This window comes from Chiloscyllium plagiosum, unplaced genomic scaffold, assembly GCF_037043375.1.
Source record: "Chiloscyllium plagiosum isolate Xiang-an unplaced genomic scaffold, Cpla_swu_hap1 HiC_scaffold_6, whole genome shotgun sequence".
Taxonomy (NCBI): Eukaryota; Metazoa; Chordata; class Chondrichthyes; order Orectolobiformes; family Hemiscylliidae; genus Chiloscyllium; species Chiloscyllium plagiosum.
Genome location: NW_028270144.1, coordinates 125,675,640 through 125,689,690, shown reverse-complemented (window position 1 = coordinate 125,689,690; position 14,051 = coordinate 125,675,640). Strand labels below are relative to the sequence as shown.

At 69.4% G+C, this 14,051-nt stretch overlaps 1 protein-coding gene across 5 annotated transcripts in view; it reads right to left on the bottom strand.

The window, feature by feature from the left end:
* The window catches only part of gdpd5b (glycerophosphodiester phosphodiesterase domain containing 5b), a 250,916-nt gene that overhangs the window by 48,084 nt on the left and 188,781 nt on the right, over positions 1-14,051 (bottom strand). For 3 of the 5 annotated variants that reach the window (XM_087988435.1, XM_087988434.1, XM_087988436.1), the window contains one exon: positions 12,298-12,445. The exons of the other annotated variants lie outside the window; for them this stretch is intronic. In XM_087988435.1, the coding sequence (XP_087844561.1) occupies positions 12,298-12,445 (148 nt within the window). The remainder of the gene's footprint in view (positions 1-12,297; positions 12,446-14,051) is intronic. 5 annotated transcript variants of the gene reach the window in all.

Below are 14,051 nucleotides of genomic sequence, written 5' to 3'. Positions count from 1 at the left end.
GGGGGGGGAGAGAGAGGGGACGGGGGGGGGAGAGAGAGTGGACGGGGACGGGGGGGGAGAGAGAGAGAGAGAGAGAGGGGACGGGGGGGGGGGCGAGAGAGAGGGGACGGGGGGGGGCGAGAGAGAGGGGACGGGGGGGGGGCGAGAGAGGGGGGACGGGGGGGGGGGCGAGAGAGAGGGGACGGGGGGGGGCGAGAGAGAGGGGACGGGGGGGGGGCGAGAGAGAGGGGACGGGGGGGGGGGGGGGAGAGAGGGGACGGGGGGGGGAGAGAGAGGGGACGGGTGGGGAGAGAGAGAGGGGACGGGGGGGAGAGAGAGAGGGGACGGGGGGGGAGAGAGAGAGGGGACGGGGGGGGAGAGAGAGAGGGGACGGGGGGGGAGAGAGAGAGGGGACGGGGGGGGGGGGGGGAGAGGGGGGACGGGGGGGTGAAGAGAGGGGACGGGGGGGGGTGAAGAGAGGGGACGGGGGGGGGGGGGGGGAGAGAGGGGACGGGGGGGGGGAGAGAGGGGACGGGGGGGGGGAGAGAGGGGACGGGGGGGGGGGGGAAGAGAGGGGACGGGGGGGGAGAAGAGAGGGGACGGGGGGAGAAGAGAGGGGACGGGGGGGGAGAAGATAGGGGACGGGGGGGGAGAAGAGAGGGGACGGGGGGGGAGAAGAGAGGGGACGGGGGGGGAGAAGAGAGGGGACGGGGGGGGGGAGAAGAGAGGGGACGGGGGGGGAGAAGAGAGGGGACGGGGGGGGAGAAGAGAGGGGACGGGGGGGGAGAAGAGAGGGGACGGGGGGGGGGAGAAGAGAGGGGACGGGGGGGGGGGAGAAGAGAGGGGACGGGGGGGGGGGAGAAGAGAGGGGACGGGGGGGGGGGGAGAAGAGAGGGGACGGGGGGGGGGGAGAAGAGAGGGGACGGGGGGGGAGAAGAGAGGGGACGGGGGGGGAGAAGAGAGGGGACGGGGGGGCGGGGGAGAGGTGAGGGGACGGGGGGGGGGAAGAGTGGACGGGGGGGGGGGGGGGGAAGAGTGGACGGGGGGGGGGGGGGGAGAGGGGACGGGGGGGAGGAGAGGGGACGGGGGGGGGGGGGGGAGAAGAGAGGGGACGGGGGGGGGGGAGAGAGGGGACGGGGGGGGGAGGAGAGAGGGGACGGGGGGGGGGGGGGGGGGAGGAGAGAGGGGACGGGGGGGGGGGGGGAGGAGAGAGGGGACGGGGGGGGGGGGGGAGGAGAGAGGGGACGGGGGTGGGGGAGGAGAGAGGGGACGGGGGTGGGGGAGGAGAGAGGGGACGGGGGTGGGGGAGGAGAGAGGGGACGGGGGTGGGGGAGGAGAGAGGGGACGGGGGGGGGTGGGGGAGGAGAGAGGGGACGGGGGGGGTGGGGGAGGAGAGAGGGGACGGGGGGGGTGGGGGAGGAGAGAGGGGACGGGGGGGGGGGAGGAGAGAGGGGACGGGGGGGGAGGAGAGAGGGGACGGGGGGGGAGGAGAGAGGGGACGGGGGGGGAGGAGAGAGGGGACGGGGGGGGGGAGGAGAGAGGGGACGGGGGGGGGGGAAGAGAAGAGAGGGGACGGGGGGGGGGGAAGAGAAGAGAGGGGACGGGGGCGGGGAGAAGAGAGGGGACGGGGGGGAGAGGGAGAAGAGAGGGGACGGGGGGGAGAGGGAGAAGAGAGGGGACGGGGGGGGGGGGGGGGAGAAGAGAGGGGACGGGGGGGGGAGAAGAGAGGGGACGGGGGCGGGGAGAGAGAGGGGACGGGGGGGGACGGGGGGGGACGGGGGGGAGAGAGGGAGGGGACGGGGGGGGGGACGGGGGGGAGAGAGAGAGGGGACGGGGGGGGGGGGGGGGGAGGAGAGAGGGGACGGGGGGGGGGGGGGGAGGAGAGGGGACGGGGGGTGGGAGGAGAGAGGGGACGGGGGGGGGGGGAGGAGAGAGGGGACGGGGGGGGGAGGAGAGAGGGGACGGGGGGGGGGGAGGAGAGAGGGGACGGGGGGGGGGGGAGGAGAGAGGGGACGGGGGGGGGGGGGGAGGAGAGAGGGGACGGGGGGTGGAGAGAGGGGACGGGGGATGGAGAGAGGGGACGGGGGGGGAGGAGAGAGGGGACGGGGGGGGAGGAGAGAGGGGACGGGGGGGGGGGAGGAGAGAGGGGACGGGGGGGGGGGGGGGAGGAGAGAGGGGACGGGGGGTGGAGAGAGGGGACGGGGGGGGGGGGGAGGAGAGAGGGGACGGGGGGGGGGGGGGGAGGAGAGAGGGGACGGGGGGGAGGAGAGAGGGGACGGGGGGGGGGGGGGAGGAGAGGGGACGGGGGGTGGGGGGGGAGGAGAGAGGGGACGGGGGGGGGGGGGAGGAGAGAGGGGACGGGGGGGGGGGGGGAGGAGAGAGGGACGGGGGGGGGGGGAGGAGAGAGGGGACGGGGGGGGGGGGGAGGAGAGAGGGGACGGGGGGGGGGGGGAGGAGAGAGGGGACGGGGGGGGGGAGGAGAGAGGGGACGGGGGGGGGGGGAGGAGAGAGGGGACGGGGGGGGGGGAGGAGAGAGGGGACGGGGGGGGCGGAGAGAGGGGACGGGGTGGGGCGGAGAGAGGGGACGGGGGGGGGGGGAGGAGAGAGGGGACGGCGGGGGGAGGAGAGAGGGGACGGCGGGGGGAGGAGAGAGGGGACGGGGGGGGGAGGAGAGAGGGGACGGGGGGGGGAGGAGAGAGGGGACGGGGGGGGGGAGGAGAGAGGGGACGGGGGGGGGAGGAGAGAGGGGACGGGGGGGGGGGGAGGAGAGAGGGGACGGGGGGGGGGGGAGGAGAGAGGGGACGGGGGGGGGGGAGGAGAGAGGGGACGGGGGGGGGGGAGGAGAGAGGGGACGGGGGGGGGGGAGGAGAGAGGGGACGGGGGGGGGGGAGGAGAGAGGGGACGGGGGGGGAGGAGAGAGGGGACGGGGGGGGAGGAGAGAGGGGACGGGGGGGGAGGAGAGAGGGGACGGGGGGGGAGGAGAGAGGGGACGGGGGGGTGGAGAGAGGGGACGGGGGGGTGGAGAGAGGGGACGGGGGGGTGGAGAGAGGGGACGGGGGGGTGGAGAGAGGGGACGGGGGGGTGGAGTGAGGGGACGGGGGGGTGGAGTGAGGGGACGGGGGGGTGGAGTGAGGGGACGGGGGGGTGGAGTGAGGGGACGGGGGGGGGGGAGAAGAAGAGAGGGGATGGGGGGGGGGGGAGAAGAAGAGAGGGGACGGGGGGGGGGGGGGGGGAGAGAAAAGAGGGGACGGGGGGGGAAGAGAAGAGAGGGGACGGGGGGGGAAGAGAAGAGAGGGGACGGGGGGGGAAGAGAAGAGAGGGGACGGGGGGGGAAGAGAAGAGAGGGGACGGGGGGGGAAGAGAAGAGAGGGGACGGGGGGGGGAAGAGAAGAGAGGGGACGGGGGGGAAGAGAAGAGAGGGGACCGGGGGGGAAGAGAAGAGAGGGGACGGGGGGGGGAAGAGAAGAGAGGGGACGGGGGGGGGAAGAGAAGAGAGGGGACGGGGGGGGGAAGAGAAGAGAGGGGACGGGGGGGGGGGGGGGGGGAGAAGAAGAGAGGGGGGGGGGGGGGGAGAAGAAGAGAGGGGACGGGGGGGGGGGAGAAGAAGAGAGGGGACGGGGGGGGGGGGGAGAGAGAAGAGAGGGGACGGGCGGGGAGGGGGAGAAGAAGAGAGGGGACGGGGGGGGGGGGGGGAGAGGTGAGGGGACGGGGGGGGAAGAGTGGACGGGGGGGGGGGGGGGGGAGAAGAAGAGAGGGGACGGGGGGGGGAGAAGAAGAGAGGGGACGGGGGGGGGGAGAAGAAGAGAGGGGACGGGGGGGGGGGAGAAGAAGAGAGGGGACGGGGGGGGGGGGAGAGAGAAGAGAGGGGACGGGCGGGGCGGGGGAGAGGTGAGGGGTCGGGGGGGGGAAGAGTGGACGGGGGGGGGAAAGAGGGGACGGGGGGGGGGAGAAGAGGGGACGGGGACGGGGGGGGAAAGAGGGGACGGGGGGGGAGGAGAAGAGGAGACGGGGGGGGAGGAGAAGAGGGGACGGGGGGGAGGAGAAGAGGGGACGGGGGGGAGGAGAAGAGGGGACGGGGGGGAGGAGAAGAGGGGACGGGGGGGGAGGAGAGGGGACGGGGGGGGGGGGAGGGAGAAGAGAGGGGACGGGGGGGGGGGGGGAGAGAGGGGACGGGGGGGGGGGGAGAAGAGAGGGGACGGGGGGGAGGGGGAGAAGAGAGGGGACGGGGGGGGAGGGGGAGAAGAGCGGGGACGGGGGGGGAGGGGGAGAAGAGAGGGGACGGGGGGGGGGGGGAGAAGAGAGGGGTCGGGGGGGGGGAGAAGAGAGGGGACGGGGGGGGAAGAGAAGAGAGGGGACGGGGGGGGGGGGGGAGAAGAGGAGAGGGGACGGGGGGGGGGGGGGAGAAGAAGAGAGGGGACGGGGGGGGGGGGGGAGAAGAAGAGAGGGGACGGGGGGGGGGGGGAGAAGAAGAGAGGGGACGGGGGGGGGGGGGAGAAGAAGAGAGGGGACGGGGGGGGGAGAAGAAGAGAGGGGACGGGGGGGGGGGGGGAGAAGAAGAGAGGGGACGGGGGGGGGGAGGGAGAAGAAGAGAGGGGACGGGGGGAGGGGGGAGAAGAAGAGAGGGGACGGGGGGGGGAGAAGAAGAGAGGGGACGGGGGGGGGGGAGAAGAAGAGAGGGGACGGGGGGGGGGGGGAGAAGAAGAGAGGGGACGGGGGGGGGGAGAAGAAGAGAGGGGACGGGGGGGGGAGAAGAAGAGAGGGGACGGGGGGGGGGAGAGAGAAAAGAGGGGGGGGGGAAGAAAAGAGAGGGGACGGGGGGGAAGAGAAGAGAGGGGACGGGGGGGGACGGGGGCGGGGGAGAAGAAGAGAGGGGACGGGGGCGGGGGAGAAGAAGAGAGGGGACGGGGGCGGGGGAGAAGAAGAGAGGGGACGGGGGCGGGGGAGAAGAAGAGAGGGGACGGGGGCGGGGGAGAAGAAGAGAGGGGACGGGGGCGGGGGAGAAGAAGAGAAGGGACGGGGGCGGGGGAGAAGAAGAGAGGGGAGGGGGGCGGGGGAGAAGAAGAGAGGGGAGGGGGGCGGGGGAGAAGAAGAGAGGGAACGGCGGGGGGGGGGAAGAAGAGAGGGGACGGGGGGGGGGGGAAGAAGAGAGGGGACGGGGGGATAGAAGAGAGGGGACGGGGGGGGGGGGGAAGAAGAGAGGGGACGGGGGGGGGGGAAAGAGAGGGGACGGGGGGGGGGGGGGAAGAAGAGAGGGGACGGGGACGGGGGGGGGGGGGGGGGAAGAAGAGAGATAGGACGGGGGGGGGGGGGGGAGGGAAGAAGAGAGGGGACGGGGGAGGAGGGAAGAAGAGAGGGGACGGTGGGGGGGAGAAGAAGAGAGGGACGGGGGGGGGGGGAGGAGAGAAAAGAGGGGGGGGGAAGAAAAGAGAGGGGACGGGGGGGGACGGGGACGGGGGGGGAAGAGAAGAGAGGGGACGGGGGGGGACGGGGGCGGGGGGGGGGAAGAAGAGAGATAGGACGGGGGGGGGGGGGGGAGGGAATAAGAGAGGGGACGGGGGAAGAGGGAAGAAGAGAGGGGACGGGGGGGGGGGGGAGAAGGAGAGAGGGGAGGGTGGCGGGGGAGAAGAAGAGAGGGGACGGGGTGGGGGGGGGGAAGAAGAGAGGGGACGGTGGGGGGGGAAGAAGAGAGGGAACGGGGGGGGGAGAGAAGAGAGGGACGGGGGGGGGGGAGAGAAGAGAGGGACGGGGGGGGGGAGAGAAGAGAGGGACGGGGGGGGGGGAGAAGAGAGGGACGGGGGGGGGGAGAGAAGAGAGGGACGGGGGGGGGGGAGAGAAGAGAGGGACGGGGGGGGGGGAGAGAAGAGAGGGACGGGGGGGGGAGAGAAGAGAGGGACGGGGGGGGGAGAGAAGAGAGGGACGGGGGGGTGGAGAGAAGAGAGGGACGGGGGGGGGGAGAGAAGAGAGGGACGGGGGGAGGGAATAAGAGAGGGGACGGTGGGGGGGGAAGAAGAGAGGGAACGGGGGGGGGAGAGAAGAGAGGGACGGGGGGGGGGGAGAGAAGAGAGGGACGGGGGGGGTGAGAAGAGAGGGACGGGGGGGGTGAGAAGAGAGGGACGGGGGGGGGGAGAGAAGAGAGGGACGGGGGGGGGGAGAGAAGAGAGGGACGGGGGGGGGGGAGAGAAGAGAGGGACGGGGGGGGGGGGAGAGAAGAGAGGGACGGGGGGGGGGGAGAGAAGAGAGGGACGGGGGGGGGGAGAGAAGAGAGGGACGGGGGGGGGGGGAGAGAAGAGAGGGACGGGGGGGGGGGAGAGAAGAGAGGGACGGGGGGGGGGAGAGAAGAGAGGGACGGGGGGGGGGAGAGAAGAGAGGGACGGGGGGGGGGAGAGAAGAGAGGGACGGGGGGGGGAGAGAAGAGAGGGACGGGGGGGGGGGAGAGAAGAGAGGGACGGGGGGGGGGGAGAGAAGAGAGGGACGGGGGGGGGGAGAGAAGAGAGGGACGGGGGGGGGGGGGGAGAGAAGAGAGGGACGGGGGGGGGGGGGGGGGAGAGAAGAGAGGGACGGGGGGGGAGAGAAGAGAGGGACGGGGGGGGAGAGAAGAGAGGGACGGGGGGGGAGAGAAGAGAGGGACGGGGGGGGGGAGAGAAGAGAGGGACGGGGGGGGGGGAGAGAAGAGAAGAGAGGGACGGGGGGGGGGAGAGAAGAGAAGAGAGGGACGGGGGGGGGGAGAGAAGAGAAGAGAGGGACGGGGGGGGGGGGGGGAGAGAAGAGAAGAGAGGGACGGGGGTGGGGGGGAGAGAAGAGAAGAGAGGGACGGGGGGGGGGGAGAGAAGAGAAGAGAGGGACGGGGGGGGAGAGAAGAGAGGGACGGGGGGGGGGGAGAGAAGAGAGGGACGGGGGGGGGGAGAGAAGAGAGGGACGGGGGGGGGGGAGGAGAGAAGAGAGGGACGGGGGGGGGGGAGAAGAGAGGGACGGGGGGGGGGAGAGAAGGGGGGGGGGGGGGAGAGAAGAGGCGGGGGGAGAGAGAAGAGGGGGGGGGGAGAGAAGAGGGGGGGGGAGAGAAGAGGGGGGGGGGGGGGAGAGAAGAGAGGGACGGGGGGGGGGGGAGAGGAAGAGAGGGGACGGGGGCGGGGGAGAAGAAGAGAGGGGACGGGGGCGGGGGAGAAGAGAGGGGAGGGGGGCGGGGGAGGAGGAGAGAGGGGAGGGGGGCGGGGGAGAAGGAGAGAGGGGAGGGGGGCGGGGGAGAAGAAGAGAGGGGACGGGGTGGGGGGGGGGGGGAAGAAGAGAGGGGACGGTGGGGGGGGAAGAAGAGAGGGAACGGGGGGGGGGGGAGAGAAGAGAGGGACGGGGGGGGAGCGAAGAGAGGGACGGGGGGGGGGGAGAGAAGAGAGGGACGGGGGGGGGAGAAGAAGAGAGGGGACGGGGGCGGGGGAGAAGAAGAGAGGGGACGGGGGCGGGGGAGAAGAGAGGGGACGGGGGCGGGGGAGAAGAAGAGAGGGGAGGGGGGCGGGGGAGAAGAAGAGAGGGGAGGGGGGCGGGGGAGAAGAAGAGAGGGGACGGGGGCGGGGGAGAAGAAGAGAGGGGACGGGGGCGGGGGAGAAGAAGAGAGGGGACGGGGGCGGGGGAGAAGGAGAGAGGGGAGGGGGGCGGGGGAGAAGAAGAGAGGGGAGGGGGGCGGGGGAGAAGAAGAGAGGGGACGGGGTGGGGGGGGGGGAAGAAGAGAGGGGACGGTGGGGGGGGAAGAAGAGAGGGAACGGGGGCGGGGGAGAAGGAGAGAGGGGAGGGGGGCGGGGGAGAAGAAGAGAGGGGACGGGGTGGGGGGGGGGGAAGAAGAGAGGGGACGGTGGGGGGGGAAGAAGAGAGGGAACGGGGGGGGGGAGAGAAGAGAGGGACGGGGGGGGGGGAGAGAAGAGAGGGACGGGGGGGGGGGGGAGAGAAGAGAGGGACGGGGGGGGGGGGGGAGAGAAGAGAGGGACGGGGGGGGGGGGGGGAGAGAAGAGAGGGACGGGGGGGGGGAGGAGAGAAGAGAGGGACGGGGGGGGGAGAAGAGAGGGACGGGGGGGGGAGAGAAGGGGGGTGGGGGGAGAGAAGAGGGGGGGGAGAGAGAAGAGGGGGGGGGAGAGAAGAGAGGGACGGGGGGGGGAGAAGAAGAGAGGGGACGGGGGCAGGGGAGAAGAGAGGGGAGGGGGGCGGGGGAGAAGAAGAGAGGGGACGGGGGCGGGGGAGAAGGAGAGAGGGGAGGGGGGCGGGGGAGAAGAAGAGAGGGGACGGGGGCGGGGGAGAAGGAGAGAGGGGAGGGGGGCGGGGGAGAAGAAGAGAGGGGACGGGGTGGGGGGGGGGAAGAAGAGAGGGGACGGTGGGGGGGGAAGAAGAGAGGGAACGGGGGGGGGGGAGAGAAGAGAGGGACGGGGGGGAGCGAAGAGAGGGACGGGGGGGGGGGGGAGAGAAGAGAGGGACGGGGGGGGGGGAGAAGAAGAGAGGGGACGGGGGCGGGGGAGAAGAAGAGAGGGGACGGGGGCGGGGGAGAAGGAGAGAGGGGAGGGGGGCGGGGGAGAAGGAGAGAGGGGAGGGGGGCGGGGGAGAAGAAGAGAGGGGAGGGGGGCGGGGGAGAAGAAGAGAGGGGAGGGGGGCGGGGGAGAAGAAGAGAGGGGACGGGGGCGGGGGAGAAGAAGAGAGGGGACGGGGGCGGGGGAGAAGAAGAGAGGGGACGGGGGCGGGGGAGAAGGAGAGAGGGGACGGGGGCGGGGGAGAAGAAGAGAGGGGAGGGGGGCGGGGGAGAAGAAGAGAGGGGAGGGTGGGGGGGGGGAAGAAGAGAGGGGACGGGGTGGGGGGGGGGAAGAAGAGAGGGGACGGTGGGGGGGGAAGAAGAGAGGGAACGGGGGCGGGGGAGAAGGAGAGAGGGGAGGGGGGCGGGGGAGAAGAAGAGAGGGGACGGGGTGGGGGGGGGGGGGGAAGAAGAGAGGGGACGGTGGGGGGGGAAGAAGAGAGGGAACGGGGGGGGGGGAGAGAAGAGAGGGACAGGGGGGGGGAGAGAAGAGAGGGACGGGGGGGGGGGAGAGAAGAGAGGGACGGGGGGGGGGAGAGAAGAGAGGGACGGGGGGGGGGGGGAGGGGAGAGAAGAGAGGGACGGGGGGGGGGGAGAGAAGAGAGGGACGGGGCGGGGGGGGAGAGAAGAGAGGGACGGGGGGGGGGGGAGAGAAGAGAGGGACGGGGGGGGGGGGGGGGGGAGAGAAGAGAGGGACGGGGGGGGGGGGGGGGGAGAGAAGAGAGGGACGGGGGGGGGGGGGGGGGAGAGAAGAGAGGGACGGGGGGGGGGGGGGAGAGAAGAGAGGGACGGGGGGGGGGGGGGGGGAGAGAAGAGAGGGACGGGGGGGGGAGAGAAGAGAGGGACGGGGGGGGGGGGGGAGAGAAGAGAGGGACGGGGGGGGGGGGGGGAGAGAAGAGAGGGACGGGGGGGGGGGGAGAGAAGAGAGGGACGGGGGGGGGGAGAGAAGAGAGGGACGGGGGGGGGGGAAGAGAAGAGAGGGACGGGGGGGGGGGAAGAGAAGAGAGGGACGGGGGGGGGGGAAGAGAAGAGAGGGACGGGGGGGGGGGGGGAGAGAAGAGAAGAGAGGGACGGGGGGGGGGGAAGAGAAGAGAGGGACGGGGGGGGGGGAAGAGAAGAGAAGAGAGGGACGGGGGGGGGGAGAGAAGAGAGGGACGGGGGGGGAGAGAAGAGAGGGACGGGGGGGGAGAGAAGAGAGGGACGGGGGGGGGAGAGAAGAGAGGGACGGGGGGGGGAGAGAAGAGAGGGACGGGGGGGGGGGAGGAGAGAAGAGAGGGACGGGGGGGGGAGAGAAGAGAGGGACGGGGGGGGGGGGGGGGGGGAGGAGAGAAGAGAGGGCCGGGGGGGGGGAGAGAAGAGAGGGACGGGGGGGGGAGAGAAGAGAGGGACGGGGGGGGGGAGAGAAGAGAGGGACGGGGGGGGGGAGAGAAGAGAGGGACGGGGGGGGGGAGAGAAGAGAGGGACGGGGGGGGGGGGAGAGAAGAGAGGGACGGGGGGGGGGGGGAGAGAAGAGAGGGACGGGGGGGGGGGAAGAGAAGAGGGGGGGGGGGAGAGAAGAGAGGGACGGGGGGGGGGAAGAAGAGAGGGAGGGGGGGGGAAGAAGAGAGGGACGGGGGGGGAAGAAGAGAGGGACGGGGGGGGGGGGGAAGAAGAGAGGGACGGGGGGGGGGGGGAAGAAGAGAGGGACGGGGGGGGGGAAGAAGAGAGGGACGGGGGGGGGGAAGAAGAGAGGGACGGGGGGTGGGGGGGAAGAAGAGAGGGACGGGGGGGGGGGGGGGGAAGAAGAGAGGGACGGGGGGGGGGGGGGGAAGAAGAGAGGGACGGGGGGGGGGAAGAAGAGAGGGACGGGGGGGGGAGAGAAGAGAGGGACGGGGGGGGGAGAGAAGAGAGGGACGGGGGGGGGGGAGAGAAGAGAGGGACGGGGGGGGAGAGAAGAGAGGGACGGGGGGGGGAGAGAAGAGAGGGACGGGGGGGGGAGAGAAGAGAGGGACGGCGGGGGGGGAGAGAAGAGAGGGACGGGGGGGGGGGGAGAGAAGAGAGGGACGGGGTGGGGGGAAGAGAAGAGAGGGACGGGGGGGGAGAGAAGAGAGGGACGGGGGGGGGAGAGAAGAGAGGGACGGGGGGGGGAGAGAAGAGAGGGACGGGGGGGGGAGAGAAGAGAGGGACGGGGGGGGGAGAGAAGAGAGGGACGGGGGGGGGGGGGGGGAGAGAAGAGAGGGACGAGGGGGGGAGAGAAGAGAGGGACGGGGGGGGGGGGGGAGAGAAGAGAGGGACGGGGGGGGGGAAGAGAAGAGAGGGACGGGGGGGGAGAGAAGAGAGGGACGGGGGGGGGAGAGAAGAGAGGGACGGGGGGGGGAGAGAAGAGAGGGACGGGGGGGGAGAGAAGAGAGGGACGGGGGGGGGAGAGAAGAGAGGGACGGGGGGGGGAGAGAAGAGAGGGACGGGGGGGGAGAGAAGAGAGGGACGGGGGGGGGAGAGAAGAGAGGGACGGGGGGGGGAGAGAAGAGAGGGACGGGGGGGGGAGAGAAGAGAGGGACGGGGGGGGGAGAGAAGAGAGGGACGGGGGGGGGAGAGAAGAGAGGGACGGGGGGGGGAGAGAAGAGAGGGACGGGGGGGGGGAGAGAAGAGAGGGACGGGGGGGGGGAGAGAAGAGAGGGACGGGGGGGGGGAGAGAAGAGAGGGACGGGGGGGGGAGAGAAGAGAGGGACGGGGGGGGGGGAGAGAAGAGAGGGACGGGGGGGGGAGAGAAGAGAGGGACGGGGGGGGAGAGAAGAGAGGGACGGGGGGGGGAGAGAAGAGAGGGACGGGGGGGAGAAGAGAGGGACGGGGGGGAGAAGAGAGGGACGGGGGGGGGGGGGGGGGGAGAAGAGAGGGATGGGGGGGGGGGGGGAGAAGAGAGGGGACGGGTGGGGGAGAAGGGAGGGGACGGGGGTGCGGGGGCAGAGAAGAGAGGGGACGGGGGTGGGGGGGGGGGGAAGAGAAGAGAGGGGACGGGGGTGGGGGGAAAGAGAAGAGAGGGGACGGGGGTGGGGGGAAAGAGAAGAGAGGGGACGGGGGTGGGGGGGAAAGAGAAGAGAGGGGACGGGGGTGGGGGGGAAAGAGAAGAGAGGGGACGTGGGTGGGGGGGGGGGGGAAGAGAAGAGAGGGGACGGGAGGGGGGATGAGAGGGGACTGGCGGGAGAAGGGACATAGAGGTCAAGGGGGCTTGGGGATGGGGGAAAAGGGGATGGGAAGGAAGAGTTGAGGGATGCCCCCACTTGTTACTGACCTTTCAACTCCGCTTCTGTCAGCTCTGTCCATACTCCTCAGTGTGGGAGCCCTCTCAGCCTTCTCTGCCTGAATGAGCTTTTCCAATTGGAACTTCAGTTTGAGGTTTGTTCAAATTTTGTTTGAGGTCGGACTATTCAGGGTTGGGGAAGCAGGGCTGGCCAATGGAGTTAACATACAGCTGACCATCATCTAACTGAGTTGAAACTTTATTGCTGGAACAGCACAGCAGGTCAGGCAGCATCCAGGGAACAGGAGATTCGACGTTTCGGGCACAGGCCCTTCTTCAGGAATGAAGAAGGGCCTGTGCCCGAAACGTCGAATCTCCTGTTCCCTGGATGCTGCCTGACCTGCTGTGCTGTTCCAGCAATAAAGTTTCAACTTTGATCTCCAGCATCTGCAGACCTCACTTTCTCCATCATCTAACTGAGCCTCACCGGGAGGTATAGCCCCCGACCTATCCCAGTGACGGAATTTCTCTGAAGCTCACTGCTGTGTCTCTTACTCACCATAATCCAGGTGGGAGCTTGCACCTCACTCAGGACTTGGCAGGCATCAGATGTAACTGACTGCACCCCAGCACACCACAGCACCGAGTATAACCACGGCTCATTCACCAGGTACAGGTTGGTGCTGATGTTGTCCGATGCGTACTCGCTGCAGTCGAGAGACACAGAGACAAAGAGTGAGGCATGGAGATCAGCACAAGCTGAAGGTAGCACTAACCCAGGAAGGAGTTGCTGAAAACTCTACAGAGAGGGACTGTTCAGGTTCTATCCCATAATATCCAACTGTCCCATCTCAACCACTGATCTCACCTCCCGCCCACACCCCACCTTCCTGAAGCAACATCAGGATGACTGATTTCTGCAGTAATTGTGTAATATTTTGCTTTTGTGGAGACCCTCAGAGCACGGAGAGGGTGGGTGCTCGGGTCTGTTGTTCAATGGGGAGAGAGGTTTTAAAAAGACATTCGGGGCAAAGATTTTACACGGAGGGTAGTTAGTGTGAAGAATGAACTTCCTGAGGAAGTGCTGGTTGTGGGCACAGTTATGACATTTAAAAATACTTAGATAAGTAAATGAATAGGAGAGGTTTGTAGGGGAATGGGCCTGGAGCAGGCAGGTGGGACTAGTTTAGTTTGGGAACATGATCGGTATAGACTGAAGGGTCTGTTTCTGTCTGCAAGGCTCTGAAATTGGCACAAGTAGATGAGAAGATGGTTCAGATGACCCATGGAGGGTTGCATCTCAAGGACTGCAAAACAGTGAAGTAAAGGTCATACTGATTAGCCAATACTGATTAGACTACACTGGGATTCCTGGAACTCTGCTGAGTATTTCATCTTCAAATAATGTTGATCTTACTTTGTGCACCTCCTGTGCGGCTGTAACCTTATAGGCCTCACTCTGTCCAAACACCCTATGATCTGTATGTCCTTGTTGGCTATGATCTGCCTGCACTGCTTGCAGAACAAGACTTTTCACTGTACTTAGGTACATGCAACAGGGAGCTTCTCAAAATGGAGATCTGTGGCCAATGGTTTTGCACAGGGATCAATTCTAGGACCACTGCTGTTTGTGATATACATAAATGGTTTGGAGGAAGGTGTAGGTTGCCTCATTAGCAAGTTTTCAGATGATACAAACATTTAGTGGAGTAGCAGATAGTGAAAGGGACAGTCGGAGAATACAGCAGAATATAGACAGATTGGAGAGTTGGTCAGAGAAATGACAAATGGAGTTCAATCTGCACAAGTGCGAGGTGATGCATTTTGGAAACTGCAATTCCAGAGCAAACTATATGGTAAATGGAAAATGGGTGTTCAGGCCTATTGTTCCCTGAAGGTGGCCATGCAGGTCAGTCGAGTGGTCAAGGCGGCATATGGCATGCTTTCCTTCATCATTCAGGATATGGAGCACAAGAGTTGGTAGGTCATGTTCGTGTTGTGTAGAACTTTGGTTCGGCCACATTTGGAATACTGTGTACAGTTCTGGTCGCCACATTACCAAAAGGATGTGGATGCTTTAGAGAGGGTGCAGAGAAGGTTTACGAGGATGTTGCCTGGTATGGGGGGGTGCTAGCTCTGAGGAGGGGTTGAGTAGATTAGGAATATTTTCATTTGAAAAATGGAGGTTGAGGGGGGACCTGACTGAGGCTTACAAAATCATGAGAGGTGTAGACAGGGTGGATAGCAAGAAATTCCACCCACCCCCCGAGTGGAGGACTCTATTACTAGGGGTCACGAGTTCAAAATGAGAGG